Source organism: Fulmarus glacialis, unplaced genomic scaffold (assembly GCF_000690835.1).
Source record: "Fulmarus glacialis isolate BGI_N327 unplaced genomic scaffold, ASM69083v1 scaffold18352, whole genome shotgun sequence".
In the NCBI taxonomy this organism is placed as follows: Eukaryota; Metazoa; Chordata; class Aves; order Procellariiformes; family Procellariidae; genus Fulmarus; species Fulmarus glacialis.
In genome coordinates this window covers 14223-29771 of record NW_009197429.1, presented here as the reverse complement: position 1 = coordinate 29771, position 15549 = coordinate 14223, and the positions used below count along the sequence as shown (strand labels likewise).

Here is a 15549-nt window from a genome sequence, read left to right as displayed (position 1 = left end):
AGAGGGGGTTTTTAACCACTAGGTTGGGATTTTAGTGTATGTGTGTGTGGCATATATAGTATTATGTGAGGTTAAGACAGCAGTTGTATTACTTTCCTACAGCAGATAGCACTGCCCCCATAACCATCTAATGCCTGAGGTTCAAGTCTCGGATTGCCTGCCTGTGCAAGGTGCCGTACTCAGCACTTCCAATAAAGTGAAGGAGCTGAAAAACAAAAGTACAGTGGGAGACCAAAACACAATAAAATTGTAGTTAATAAGTAGCACCCTGAGTACAACAACAATGGTATAATGAGATTCAAACTCTTCTGAATTATTAAGGCTTTTGATAGCATGGATCTCTCCTGAGGGATCTGGGAGAGAAGTGGTCAGCCAGAACATGTAGTTCTCAAGCCAAACTTGAGAACTTACTGACTCAGGCACTGAGAAATTATTTGATATGAGTACATTTTACCATCTATTTCCAAAACTAAGGCAACATGAACTATGCCCAGCCATTACCAGTGCTTGCACTGATACCTTACAAAGGGTTTCTCACCGAATTCCCGCCTAGGAAACATCACAATCGCTGCTCTCCAGTGCCTGACACTAACGTGCATCCTCCTGCAAGGGTGGCCAGCAAGGAGATGTCCCCATTGCACAAGCCACCGCTGCAATCAGCCTTCCTCTTGGACTCTCCAAGCAGGCTGTAAGTGTCGCTGCATGGAAACCCAGCTATTAAAGCTTAAGCGTGATTTTTCTTAGGCTCGAGGCCCCTTGGTGAAATTTGCTAAGGAAGTTTCTGAATCCTTGCAGTTCCTTGGTATCCCTGCTACAGCAATGCCTGCTCTCAATGTTAAAGAAAAGAAGGAAAATTTAACACATCCAAATGGTACAAAAGAGTCTGCCAGATCCATTTTTTCTTAACAATAGGTAGGCTTAAGATAATTTTTTTTTTGTCCTCTCGTACTCTCTAGAGATACTTTTGTTACTATTTTAGCTCATCTTCACACACAGCTTGAAAGTCATGCTTCCTACTTCCTTTTACGAAATCAGATTTGAATAGAGTCTCACCGATGTCGGTTTACATTCAGCTCAGGAGGCAGCAAAGACTGAAATAGCTTTAGTGACGCACACGGAGCTTTCTCATATGAGCGGGGTCTGTTTTTATTAGAGCATAATGCCAAAACTCATCGCTGGCCGTGTGTTGTCTGCATGCAAGTGTACATGAAAGGTGGCTCTTCGGTACCACCCACTTGGGGAGTTAACGGGAACAACTGGAACCGGCACAGCTGAAGAAGTCTGTTTGTGCTTGCTGAGAACATGCTTATTCTGGCAGCAGAAGCCAGCAAATGAAAACTGTCGTTTGCAATAGAAATACTGCGCTGGGATTTCAAGTTCTTTTTTTCAGTGTCACAAGTGAGGACATTTTATGCTTATGAGACATTTTAAGCTTATGAGACAGCATTTTAGTAGATCTTAGCTTTTTGGCTAAATTGAGGTTCACATAGAGAAAAAATCTGCAGTATCATTTTCAGGCTATTCACAAACAAAAATTCTCCAGGAGAAGCATAAATCCGTGACACAGCAAGCTAAAGTAAACACTAAATAAAGCAACAACACAATGGTTGGTTAAAAATGTAGATACTATTATCAAAAGCTCCTGAAAAAGAGCTATATCATTGAAAATGTTTCTTAATTCAGTATTATGCATGCCAGTTTTATTGCTAGTTCCAATATTTAAATAATTCTGCACTTCATTTTTTCAATTGGATCAGAAAGTCTCTATGTCTGCTAGAGCCAAAGGTTAATGTTGTTAAAATGTGTCACTTTTACATAATTTGTTAAGCATGTGTTTTTTTAAGAAACTATGCTGAAAAATTCTCCCTTTATTAGAAACATACGTTTTGTAGCTAGATTGCTCTATTTCCAGGAGTTATATGAATACATATTCCAAGGATGATATTTTAGAGTTTGAAAAGTCAAATGTTATATTAGCTCTTAACTAATATGCTGAACAAAAACTGAGAAGTTATTTCAGCACATGGTCAACACTATATCTTACTCAATGTGCCTGCCCCTTTAACGTGATTACATTTTATGGCCAAAGCTTATGTTATCCTACTCTTCAACTGAGTATTATTGTTTCTGTAGGTCTTGCACTATCTGAGATACTTCTCATATATAAATTCAAATGGAATCTCTACTGCAAATCTCCTTGACAGCCTAGATACAGATTACAGAAATTATAACACATAGCACATACATTTAAAGCTGTGGTAAAAGAACATTTATTAAAGTTGAAAGTTAAACATCCCAGACTTCGGAGAAGTGGAAATGGAAGTACCTTTAACTTAGAGGAACAGTGGTATCTTTAACTTAACCCTCATTATGTACAGTATTGCGGTACAACCATTAACTTTATAATCATATATTCTTCCCCACTCCAGTACTATTACTTACTTGCATGCAGGATGGATCTCGCCTTGGACTAGATCAAGAATGTATGAAACACAAGGAGCTACCTATGGTATCCTATACTCCTCTGATGGATTAACTTTTGCCATCAGAGAGTTAGGCTTACCCAGTTCAACAGAGAAAGGCAAGCAGTCTCTACGGGATGATTTACCTCTTTTAAAATGGCGTGAATCACCTTTTGCTTCTCTTTCTCCCCCAAGGAGGGAACTAAAGCACCAATCTCTAGTTATCCAGGCATACCAAATCCTACCCACAACTCAGCGCTATGAATGAAAGGTTTCTTAAATTTGACACTCAACATTAATGGAAATTTTTGATCTCAATCTGTGACTTGGCTGCCCAGCTGTGATACTACAAAGACAAATCAATGCTCACACAACATTCAGATAGCTTCTGCACAAGGCCCCACAAAATCAAGAAATCATTAGAGAAGTGAATACTCCTCTCTTCTTAATATGCAATAAATCCAACATTAGGCAAGGAAGAGAACAAGAAAGGAGAAAAAAAATAATCGACAGCTACCTGTTAAATATAATCAGACTATACAGTAAAGACTATAGCATTATATACCTGCACAGGAAGGAAAGTTAAGCTAGCATAAACCACCTTAAATCGTTTCTTTTCTAGCTTTGGAGCACCTGATACCGCATACTTAGTTTGTTTTTTTTTAGTTTAATTTTGTGTATGTATGTGCAATTTTCTATGTTTAAATAAAACAAACAAGAAAGAGATCCCTTAAGTAACACATTTCTAGTGTCATGCTGACATTTTCACGCACCATCAGTATGACTGAAATCTTTATATCCACTGTCAAAAACTCCTTGCAACTTCAGCTGCAGAATTAACAGACTGCAAATCGTTTAATATAAGTAAGAGGAGTAGCACTAGAGTTGAGGCACACTTCGGCTGTGCTCTTCTCAAATATTTGCTGAAAGCAGAACTGTGAGACTTGGGAAGTAGAGCTATTTAAAGCAAAGCTAATCAGAAACGTAGTCTTATCTGAAATTTTTCTTTTTTTTTTTTTTTAAATAAAATTTACCTGAAGCTGATACAAAACATACACAATATTAGGCAAAACATCTTAATTTTGGCAGAATGACAAACAAAAGAAGAATAAATTCTATGTCACTAACTTCACCTATTATAATCCTCCTGTATCTATTGCAATCCTCCTTTTGCCCTTCGGGCAGAAATGCACATCTTGAGTCCTCAGCCTGGCCATCACTGTGGCCGTGCACATCTGGGAGAAGAGTGAGCACTTATCGCTTCCCTTTCTTTTTGCACGGAATTGTTCCCGGGAGGTTTAGCACCAGCAAAGCTGCTGTTGCACTGCAGTAATCCTGCCCCGCTATAGGAAGAGTCGCGGCCTTGCCCATATGTTCTGGAGATCACTTTTGCCAGAAAAATCCTCCAAAGATTTAGAATTAAGTTAGAGCAGCATCAGGGCTTCTCTGACATAAGCCAGCAACCAGGCAGAATCATGCAGGGGAGAAGCCAACATAAGAGTGGCTAAAAGCCAGGTTTTGGGCCATTCTTCATCTGAGCCGTGCCAAAAGCAGCCCATAATCAGGGCCTAAAGATTTATGAGAGTTCTTATCCCATTCCTGTCCAAAAACACTCTCTCACAGTAATGCGCTAGAAATGGAATTACTTTTCTTTAATATTTCCTAATACTTCTATTTACTTTTCCTTAAGACATCTCATTTGGATTCCTTGCTTGGAGCACAAGATAAAACAGGTTTCCTGGTGGGTGTATGAGATGTAAGAGTGAAGTGCTGTGATTATGATATCCTTACAGAATATATTATACAGCTGGTCCACAGCTAGTCATCTAGCCAGCAGATGAAACACTAGCTGGCTGGCAATAAACCTTACTCTTATTATAGCGTAGAACTGCTAAGGTTTAATTCCAGGTTGGATGCAGCAAGAGTTATTACAAAAGCATGAAATAAAATGACACAGAATTATAACAATTTTTTCTTTGTAAGAAAAAGAGACATGGCATCAAAATGCAAAGTGGCGGTAAGAATTCTAATTTGGGTTTCTAGACATTTTTAATTTACTCTACTTTCTTCGGCTCAGTAGACTGAATTTCCGTGGGTATGCAGGGACGTAGTTCCTTAGGCTGAACCAAAGCAAGTGGAGCAGCCCGCGCTCAGTCTTACCAGGGAATCAACCTGAGCAACCTGTATGATACAGCTGCCTATCTACACACAGTTGTTTTATCCACAGAGAACAGGTATTACACATACTAGCATCTTATTCATAAGCAGCTGTCATTTACACGCTCAACATTACACAGGGCTTTACATGCCTTCACCTCCTGTTGCAACAGGTTCTCCTGCGAAGCGACTGCCACTGGCATGAGAATCAGCCCTTCTCCCCTCCTACCCCCAAATTGTCTTGCCCTTTATTTTTTAGGACTTAGTTTATATTAGAGAAACTCAAAATTTAGTTTCTTTCTCATCACCACATACTGTAGAGGGGAGAACACCCAGAGGAGGAAGAGGATGCTCATCAGGGAACCCCATCACTTCTTTCTCCAGCTGGCCAATGGGAGCCCTCCCTTACCTTTTTTCCCTCTCTTTCTCTGCCCTGTTTTTTTCTTATTTTTCCCCAAAAGTACCTTTCGCCATAAAGAATTGATGTATGTCATCAACTATGGATCTGGTGATACAGCTTTGTGCATGTAAGCCTACCTCAACACCCTTTGTGCATCAATGCCATTTACATGCAATACAAAGAATTAGCGGACAACAAATATGGTTTGCTAACAAGCAACTAAAACTCTGCATACTTTAAAGCTTCTAAAAGAAAAATTTTAAAATTCTGTATCCTTCCTCTAGTATCAAAATTATATAAAATCCATGGCTATACTCCAAGGAGATCTGCAATCCTTTTTGAATTGCTGGTAGTCAACCAGAAGGCTGGAAATGGCCGTTATGGCATAACTCGCATGCACAAAGTGATACTGGGGATACAGGAAAACAGGTGGTAGAACTCTGCTCTTTATTTATTTTTTGAATTTGAATGAATTTTATTAATAGCCATATTCTATTTCCATATTTACTTGAAGAAATTAAGAAACTGGAGTGAAGCTTAAAAGTAGAATATTAAGCTGCAATGCTGTTAAAACATTCTATTTTTGTGAATAAAACCTGTTTACAAGATATAGAGAATGGAGAGACAAAATAAAATCAGTAGGTATTATTTAAATAACATATTTTAATCTTGTTTTACATTTGTATTTCATCCCAAAGAAATACTCTTCTTTGCTAGTGTGAATAACTTCTTAAATTGGTTGATTGGTATCAAATTCAAGATTTCTAGTACTTGTTTTTACGGGTTTGTTCATTTTTTGAGTCAGACATTGGAAGACAAAAGCATGTTTTACTGGTTTTCATCTAAAATGAATCCTTTTCTGCACAATGGGAATAAAAAGTACTTAAAATTAATAAATATAAACACAATATTAACTTTATGCAGCTTTGTAATTTTTCATATTACTTTAACGCAATATTAGCTTAAGTTTTAAAATATTCATTGTAAAATAACACTTATTTAATATAGTGCATGATATCACTATGGGTTTATAAAGGTTGGTTTCACATGAAACAATACAGATTGTGTACCTAATTAATCAGCATCCTTCCATTTGTTAAAAACTGAAGACAACTAACTCATCTGTTTACACATCACTAACCGATTTACAGAAATTTTTTGTTGTCACTTTGCATTCTCACCATTATGGTAACTGAAAGGAACTGGAAGTCCACTGCATAATAAAAATCATGTCTTAATTAACAAAAAAGAGTTGTGTGAATATTTGCATAATTAGAATTTACATGAAGGAGATAGCATTTTCTGGAAAGGAAAAGAAAGATGTTGCCTAGCATAACAAATAATGTAGACCTTCTCTAAGGTTCAGAATGCACTGTGAGATAGACCATTCAAAGTCTCTGATTTAAGGATAAAATCAAGGAGGAAAACCAAAAAAGCCAAGGAAGGGAAATGGCCCAGACATTATAAGCAATCAAGCCTGGAGAAGGTGATAAGGGTTTTATTTGAATAATTACCAATCATATACAGATAGGTCATTGTCTTAAATATTTAAACTATGTAGACATCTACTGAGAATGGAGCCAACCAGGATAAGAGTAACACCTTTGAATGTGCTGGAAACCACAAGTAGGGAAAACAAAATAAAAGGGGCTCTTCTAGGTTTGCTTCTAACCAATTGGTAGAAACTGTTTAAGAACATGAAAGTGGAAAGAAACCAGTGCTCATGAAATGGAAAAACTCACCAACAGTGAGGAAAAAGTGATAACAAGAGAATGAATGCAATGGTCTCTGGGAAAGCAGATTTTAATATACTTTCAGTATATTCGCAAGTATAACTGCTTCCCATGGGAAGCAGTTCTCAAGGAAAAAATTAGTTCAGGAAAGTGACAGGTCCTCAGTGAAATAATATTAAGGGCACAAGCACAAATTAACCTATATGAAAAAAGATAGAAAGTACATAACCTGAAACTTAGGAAATACTACTAAAGGGGAAATTAATATGAATACAATAGAACCAAAAAATAGGGGAAAAAAACCAGTATAAAATTATATACAACTAGTTAGCAATATTAAAAGTATTTTTCCTCCTGCTTTTAATGTATATTAATAGTAAAAAGCAGACCAAGACAAGAGTTCTCTCACCCAAAGGAAAAATCTAAAACTCTATGTTCCTATGACTCTATGACAAAGCAGAAATACCATGTATATTTGGTTCAGTCTTCAATTTTTAAAAAGTTCACTATTACTGCATATTCAAAGGGGGGAAAAAACCAACAAAAACCCAAATGAACAAACAAAAAAAATCCAAAATCCCCAAAAACACCCTGATGATGATGGAGTGAAAATTAAAAGTAGAGAAAGAAAAGCACAGGTGAGACAGAGGTTTAATAAAACTCCAGCTATAGCATATTTTGCTCTGGCAAACTTTGAGCCATAGTAAGTGGGAGAAAAAGGACTATGACAAATGGAAGAACAGTCGAGCTAACTTCAGTTTCCAGAAAAATATAATTAAAATAAAAAGCTTATGCAGAGAAAGCAGAAGATAACAAGGAAAACCTCTATAACAAAATATGTCACACAGCTCTAACTTCTTTCTATAGGAGAATACACGGACAGCAGAGAACCCTCTCTCTGCTGGACTGACTGATGCTCTGAGCTTTGCTCCTCTAATAGTCTCACAAGCAAGCTTTAAAAGTACTGCTGAAATAGGGGGATTGCACAATGAATTGGAAAAGTTAACAGTAGGTTGCTATCAAATATGGAAGATGGATTAATCAATTTTCTGCAGTTTTGTATCCGTTGTCCATTACCACTCAGTATTTCCATTAACTATTTGGATGATGGGATACAGAATGTCCTTCTTAAATTTACAAATGACACTAAACTGGGAGAAACTAAAAGAACTATGGAAGAAAGTAGGAAGACTTCAAAACTGTCTTTCTAAACCAGAAAAATGATCCAAATGAAAAACAGACCACAATTTAATCAGGAAAGCTGCAGATGACCAGACAGCACTCATCAACTCCGTCAGTAAGAAGTGTTTAACTGACTCGATGGTTGTCCTAATGACAGGATTTAAGAACTGGATCACAATTAGAAGTGACTGTCATACATGTGTGAAAGGCAGTACCCCATGGAAGATGACCAGGCAAGAATACAGCCCACAAGGCCCAAAACAGTGTTTCCACACGATTCAAGAGGGACTGGGGCCTTACCCAGCACGTGCTGCACCATCTCAGGCACGGCGCTTCAAGAGGGTGTAGGAAGAAGAGAAATGGTTTGGACAGGAACAGCAATGATGATTAGAGGTGTAGAAAACAGCAGGGAGAACGCAGAAACATCACTTATTTTCTAACTGCCAGAGGTTTTAAGAATAAGTTACACAAATACCTATAAGGAACTGCTTAGGTACAACTCATCCTGAGTTGATGTAGAAGAACAGACTTCTTGGGAATGCCTTGAAATCCCTTTAAGTCTTAATTTTATTTTACTGTGTGAGCTCTTTCACATTTACATAAGTTTATTTTAAAAAATGAAATATGTTAATCTTATTAAACTCCTTTAATTTTAGACTTTATCTCCAGTCTTTGCCAGCTATTATGTCAAAAGTGCAATCATTTAACACTACTTAAATATTTAAAAAGAAAAAAGAACAAGAAAAAAAAAAAACAGAAGGATGACATCAACCACCAGGCAATGGACTGTAAAACTTAACATTCACAAAACACTCAAACTCTCTCTCTATTTCACTACTTCCACCGGCTTGGTCAAACTCATGCTGGACTTCATGGAGTCACCAGCACAGCTAATCTGTTCTCTCTTGCATATCTCATACTATTGTTTTCTATGAACAGAGATATCTCTAGGGAATTATTTTTTACTTACTTTTTGTCCCCAAAGCAAACAGACAGGCTCTATATACATATATTGGGTTAGTTAATTATCCTTTTCTGGTACTCTATGAACTCCTCATGTGTTTATTAATGTGGCATCTAAGTGCTACATATTAAAATTCATAAAAGCATTCATACGCAGCTCACAATGGCAATATGCAGGCAGGGAGAGAAGCATAAAAAAAGACTAGACCCAGAGTGACAGAAGGAAAGATTTTTTTTCTTGGCCCCTAAAAGAGACAAGGTGGGGTTTATTTCACAGAAAAAGTTACTAAGTTGCTGGGCAGAAAACAAGCCTTAAAGAAAAGACCAACCCAACTCAGGGCAGAAGTCACCTTTCTCATTTCGAGTTTTCTCAATTTCATGAAGTTCGTTGTTCTAATTTTAAGTAGTTTAGGGAATTTTGAGCTGATTTCAGGCTCAGATTTCAGCAAGAAATTTTTTTGTTTTTTTCCTGACACTGTGGTAAGAGGGACAAGACAGGACCATGGCAAAAGAACCGAGTCACCAGTAAGGAGAGGCAAGCCCTTGTGTGCAGGCAGATTGCTCCTACATGGAGAGCTGACCATGGCCTATTTGCTGCAACCACTGCACAGTTCAGACCATGACAGTATGCAGAGGCTGCAGCTCTAGAATAGAAACCCAGGAGAGATGGAAGGAGCTGCAACCCAGGTATCTCAGTTAGTGAATGTCGTACATTATCTTCTGGGGAGGAGTGAGACAGCACACAGGCCAAACGCCTGGATATTGTTCATCACTTTAGACAACCCAGATCAAAAGATGCTATAAGTGACTTTATTGACAGAGAGACTTAACTTCTAGGTGGTATGACAGCTTGGAGACAAGATACGGAAAAGAAGGGATCTTATGCAAGGGTTCTGGATGCCCCAAATGGCACTAAGCTGTTTCCCAGATATAAAAAAGTATTTACTACTAACACTTTTCTTTAATATATAAAAGGTTTGTCCACTGTATGAAACTGAGTAGAGAGAAATAGTGGTGTCCTGCTTCAGTAGTCAAACAAAAGGCTCTAGTTGTATTTAAACATGTCTCCAGAGGACATAGTTCACACCAGTACAGTTTACACCAGAAAGTACTGCCTGTGCTGGAATAGTCCCAGAGTACCACTGACTAAGTTTTGGGCAAATAAAACTCTAAGAAGGTAACTTGGAGATCCAGTTACAGTTTATGGGAACATCTGGGAAAACAGCAAAGAAAGGAAGGGAAGAAAATGTAGAAGCACTTGGGCATCTGTTGCTATTGAGAAGTAGCACATTAAGCTTCAGCACTGAGGTTGGTTGTAGGTAAAGGACAGCACTCTGCCTCGCGTGGGAGGCTGACACACAGGCTCACGGGTGTGGGAGGATACATGCCTTGGTGGGAAGCACAGGCCAAGATCCCTGACCCTGTGAGGAAAAGAGACAGTCCCCTCCAGGGACACGCAGGGAGCAACCCGCAGAGAGAGAATGTCACTCTGTAGTAGGTCAGGTCAGGTAGCAACTTATTGAGACACAGAAAGTGTGGAAAAGTGGCCCATAAAGCCCTCCTTGATCCCTCACAATAAGGAGACTGCCCATGTTTGTAGGCATGATGAAGCCAACCACGATGGTGGCAGGTGTAACTGAGCAGAAAGGTCACAAAAAGACAGAAACAGAGTGGGAAGTATGTCAAGAGATGGAAACTCAGAAGAGCCAGAAAAATAGCCAAACATCCTGGATTGCTGAACCCAAAGGACATCCTGGATTGCTGAACCCAAAGGACATTACCAAGAAGTTAACGTTAGTATTCAGCCCTGCCCCAAGATTCAACCCACAAAACCTAAGACACAGAGAGAAAAGCATCAGGTATCTGCTATTCCCAGGCTGGTCCCAATCCTAAAGCCACCAGACAGTGCAGTGATTTCAACACCCAGACTCCCAAGAAATGAGCAGGGAAAAGGACAAGAGATGTGAACAAGGTAGTACTCCAGAGAGCATTTTGTTTCAGGATAATCTGCAGCAGGGAAGCTAATATAGGAGCGTCAGGTAACCATGACTTGGTGTCCAGGGGCCAGGCAGGGAAGTGTTAGAACTTGCTGATCCAAAGCTTTTTACACCACCACGCCCCCCAGAAATGTGACATTTAAAACACCCTGAGGACTGATAAAACTGTCACAGAGGAAAAATAAATAAATAAAAAGGCAAAGAAGAGAGAAGAGAGACAGCTTAAGCTGTGAAAGAGAGTGTTAGGAGATAAATTTATGGGACGCTGTTCTGTCACTTGTCTTTGAGCAGCAGCTGACCGAGCTCGCTGGGCTACTGGAAGCAGCCCCAGCACGTAAGCTAGTATCACCCTGCATCACAGCACTGCTCATGGAGGAAATTCATAGAAGTAGCAGTAGATCTGGCCTTTAGCTTTACCTCTGATGTGATTACTACAGAGCTCTCCCCAACCGGCAAAAGCACAGCAGCCAGTACAGTAAGGATAGAATCTATTGCTTTTAAAATTCATTCCCCCTCTTCCTTTTCCCTCTGTACTTCCCCCCCATCACCTTCAACTGTTGTGCCAAGCATTAAAGGAAGGTCATAAGCATATCCAAAGTGCAAAACATTCACTATCTGCCTGCTTTACGTAGCTTGGCAGACCTTCTTGCTAAAACGTGTATGTGTTAGACCCAGGGGTCACAGAGAAGAAGAAAAATCTGGTAAGTGACCAGAATCTTAAAAAACTCTGTGTCACAATGAAATGCAGCTACCAAAGCAGCTGAGGCATTTTGATGGGCAGTGGCCTGGCCTCAGTTAGATGTTTTTGTCATGCCCCTCAACCTCCCCAACCGCAGCATGGCAGTCAGGTGGGCATGAATCCCGGAAAGCACAGCCCTGAATGGCAGGACTGGCCCTGGCTATTGTCCCAGGGCCAGAAGGAGTTGGTGGTCAGGCAGCAAGTCTGCCACCCTATGTGTCGATTTGGGGTTTTTTGTTGTATAAAACTAATAAAAAAATAAATTTCCAGTATAAATCCTATCTATTCCAGTTGTTTGCATTTTCGCGATTGAAGGTACAAAACAAACACCATGTAACTTTTCTCATCAGTTACAACTGTAAATTGATTCTTTTTATTTATTCTCATTTTATGTAACAAGTCAAAGGCAAAAGAGTTCAAGTTGGAAGTAACAATTTTATTCCCCCTTTTTTGCAGTCCAGCTTGGTATAATGTGTTCTCCCCGTGTAACTCAATGTTCCCATAAATCCCCCAAAGCCCAACCCTTTCTGTTTTACCAGCACCAGCACTATTTACTCACACTTTTTTTTCTTTTTTTTTTTCCTGCACAGGATCAAATTAGCCATTTCTGAATTCAGAAAGACTAAGAAGATATTGGTTTTATATTGGTCTTTGTATCAAGACTGTATTTTTCCTTGCTTCTGACATTTAGAAACACTGGCATTATGGGAAACCAGCAGACCAAAGGAAAAGTGTTTCTGAGACTTTTACACTGGGTGCCCAAGGGAATGAGGCTCACGGCATTATACTTGGAGGCTGCGTGTGACTGTGCTCTGGTGCTTGCCTGTGCAGCCATCCCACACACCATGACCTCTACACCCTGTAAGTTTCCAGTCTTTCACACAAATTTGATAGAGGAAGTAGAAGTCTATACACAGTAAGTTCTCTTAAGTTTTGTGATGACAGGTGAGCAGGTAAAAGTGAAAAAAGCGTAAACAGTGCAACTAAGGCACAAATGTCAACCTCACTTTGCAATCAAAAGTCAAAGTCACAGAAAAAGAGCGTTTAATCCGTATGCTGGAGAACTCCTTTGTTTTGATGGTAGTACAGTAACATGACAACCTCAACAAAGAGAAATTCAGTATGAAAAAGGATCCGGGGTCTACAAACTACATTTATTATCCTAAATACAAATCTAGTTAAGTATTAAATACGACAAAAGGTAATATCAAGACATTCTGTGAAAAAGCTGTGTTCTTTTAAGCAACCTGTGAGAGTGTTTTTCTGCCTTATGTTACAAGCAAGCAGTAAAGAGCACCCTGCCTTTCACTGGCTTAATACATTATAGCAGATTTGAATCATTAACATTGAAACCAACCAATGAATTCCTCAGGAAGCAGAAGCCGTAGCTGACCCAGTAACCCTTGAGAGGCTTAGGAAAAGCTTAGAGCCTTTAAAAGCATAGCAGACACAAGCACCTGGCAGATCCTCCATCATAAATATCACTTCCTCTCTAGAAAGAGAAAATCCTGCCACCCCAGTGAAAAGACCTTGGAAGACACATCCTTCTTCTCAGAGAGGGATATTTAGTCAAACTGCTAAGAGAAGCACCATCCCATGGGATGCAGGACGGGAGGGAAGAGAGGGAGGGGACTTTAATTCCTGGGAAAATGCCTCACAAGGTCAGGAAATTACTGCTGATCAAGCCAAGAAAAGGGACGCCACTGTTCCCAGAAGGCAGAGGGAAGGAGCAAACAACAAGAAACCTTTAACCTTTTTGTTCACCATATCAAAGTGGTCAACCAAAGGGTAATGATAGCTGACTGGCTTTCACATCCCATAACCTCACAAACCACTAGACCCCCTGGCCTTGTCATTTCTCTCCCGTCAGCATTTCATGAGCTGTTTCAAGTGTTCTGAATATTTGACCTTTCTTGTTCTTTTATTTCAAATGATAAAGGAACTCTTCTATTAGATCACACTGGCACAGGTGTGTTGATTTTTTTTCTTTCTTCATCTTACACATACGTCACTGGGTGAATGAAGTCCAAGCTATCAATACCTGACTTTAAAGAAGAAACAATTCAGTTCATTACAATAAAACTTGTACCCAGTCCCAAGAATAGAAAAAGGCCAAAAGGCCAGGAAAGTAAACTCCCATGTTAAACCAGACCTGGCATTTCTGTAGATGGGAAATGCATATGAAGGAAAGGTCTAAAATCTTCCAAGTCTTAGAAATCACTACCCATTCCTTTGCATACAGAGGAAAGTCAGAACATCCACAAGTAACTGGAGTCTTTGAGGTGCAGGCTAAACGGTCTTCTTTGAACAGACAATATGACAATATCTTGACATTATGGTAAGAAAACTGTGACTTACATACCTTTTTTTTGTTTTAACATATTCTAGAGAAGATGTGTGATTTTTCTGTTCACCTTTACAGGCAACTTGCACACAGGGTAACTGTGCTCCCAGACAGAAGACATAAATGAAGATAGCAATGAAGATATACCCGTTCAGCGACGATCTGCCACTCCTATGCACTTCACCAGTTCCCGTCCTCAAAATGAACAGTGTAGCCCTTCACACCACAGGACATCCAAGAGCTCTCCAGCTTTAACTACATGCATCCTCTTGGCCCTCACCTTTTTGCAGCTTAGAGAAGTTCCCAACAGGCTCCTGGATTTCACTGTCCTGACCCCATTCCTCCGACGGCAAAGCAGCAGCCAAAACCTCCATTGCTCCCCTGGCTGCCAGGTTGTGTGGGGAAAGGACGTGAGCCCCCTCCACTGCCCAGCCCAGCTTCAGCCTTTCCAACCCAGCTGCTCTCTTTGCCTCTGGCAGTCCTGTTCCTCAGAAATCTCACTGACTGCCTCCTCCCGTTCAGTATCATACTCCTGCTCCTTCCCAGCTCCCTGGTTTCAGAGAGGATGGAAACTAATAGTAGTTTTTGAGCTAAGTTTCGTGGTTGCAGTGTTAGAACATCCTGCCAATGTTAAACAACCTTTCTGAACCCTCCTTGCTACCTTTGCAGGGGAACGAAAGTTAATGTGATTCCCTGGCAAGTTAAAATGAGCAGGATCAGTCTTGGTTTTACACCACCCTTTCAGCAAGGTAATACCTGACAAAACATTCTTATTAAAGTATATTGAAGCATGGCCATGTTCCACACATACGTCCAAGGAAGACTGAATGGCACAGCAAACCATGACAACAAATTACTCAAGTGAAAAATGCAAGTATGAACTGTAATAACAACTGAGGAAACACTGTATTTTTCTTGACCAAAATGCAGGTTATAAAAATCTTATTGAACTTAATGGGGCTCATTTATTGTGAAATGGCAAGGTGGATAAGTTGCATAAGTTTCCTGTAAGAAAATGATCCCCTTACAGAGACAAAGGGAGGGAGCCCAGATCCTTAGAGCACAGCCAGCTCCTGCCCGAAGGGACAGGGTGGCACGTCTGTCAGCTGGTGCTGCTCTGCAAATGCGTCCCCGCAGCAGGGGCTCCCGGAGGCTGCAGCCTGCTCAGCCTCTGGGGAGGCTTCAAGCCTCCACACTGGGCACAAAACTCCTCTTCTCACCCTCTTGTATAACTCAGATAAATACAAAATTGAACAGACAGTTTGTGCGTTATTTAATTATTTGAGAAAATACTGTACAGGATCTTAATCAATAAGACTGTTTAGGGTTAAGACTAAGCAGGTATTTCCACTAGAACTGTTAGCAGAGATGCTGCTCTCCAACCATGGTTTGGCATGGGAAAGGCTGCTACTGAAAACTGATGCTTAAAAATTGATTTGTATTAGGGAGTCATGGGTTTTTATTAGCAAATGACTTTTAGAAAAGTATAAGAATAGTTTTACTTAAGTTACATAAGAATAAGAATAAATAATAACAATCACTTTTCAGAAGTTATTCTATTTCAGAGATAGT

The 15549-nt window shown here is 39.7% G+C and overlaps 1 protein-coding gene across 1 annotated transcript in view; it reads right to left on the bottom strand.

The window, feature by feature from the left end:
* The window catches only part of CACNB2 (calcium channel, voltage-dependent, beta 2 subunit), a 61652-nt gene extending 47301 nt beyond the window's left edge, over positions 1-14351 (bottom strand). Inside the window, exon 1 of the mRNA XM_009572544.1 lies at positions 14258-14351. Coding sequence (XP_009570839.1) covers positions 14258-14351 — 94 coding nt within the window. The remainder of the gene's footprint in view (positions 1-14257) is intronic.
* Between the last annotated feature and the right edge of the window lie 1198 nt (positions 14352-15549).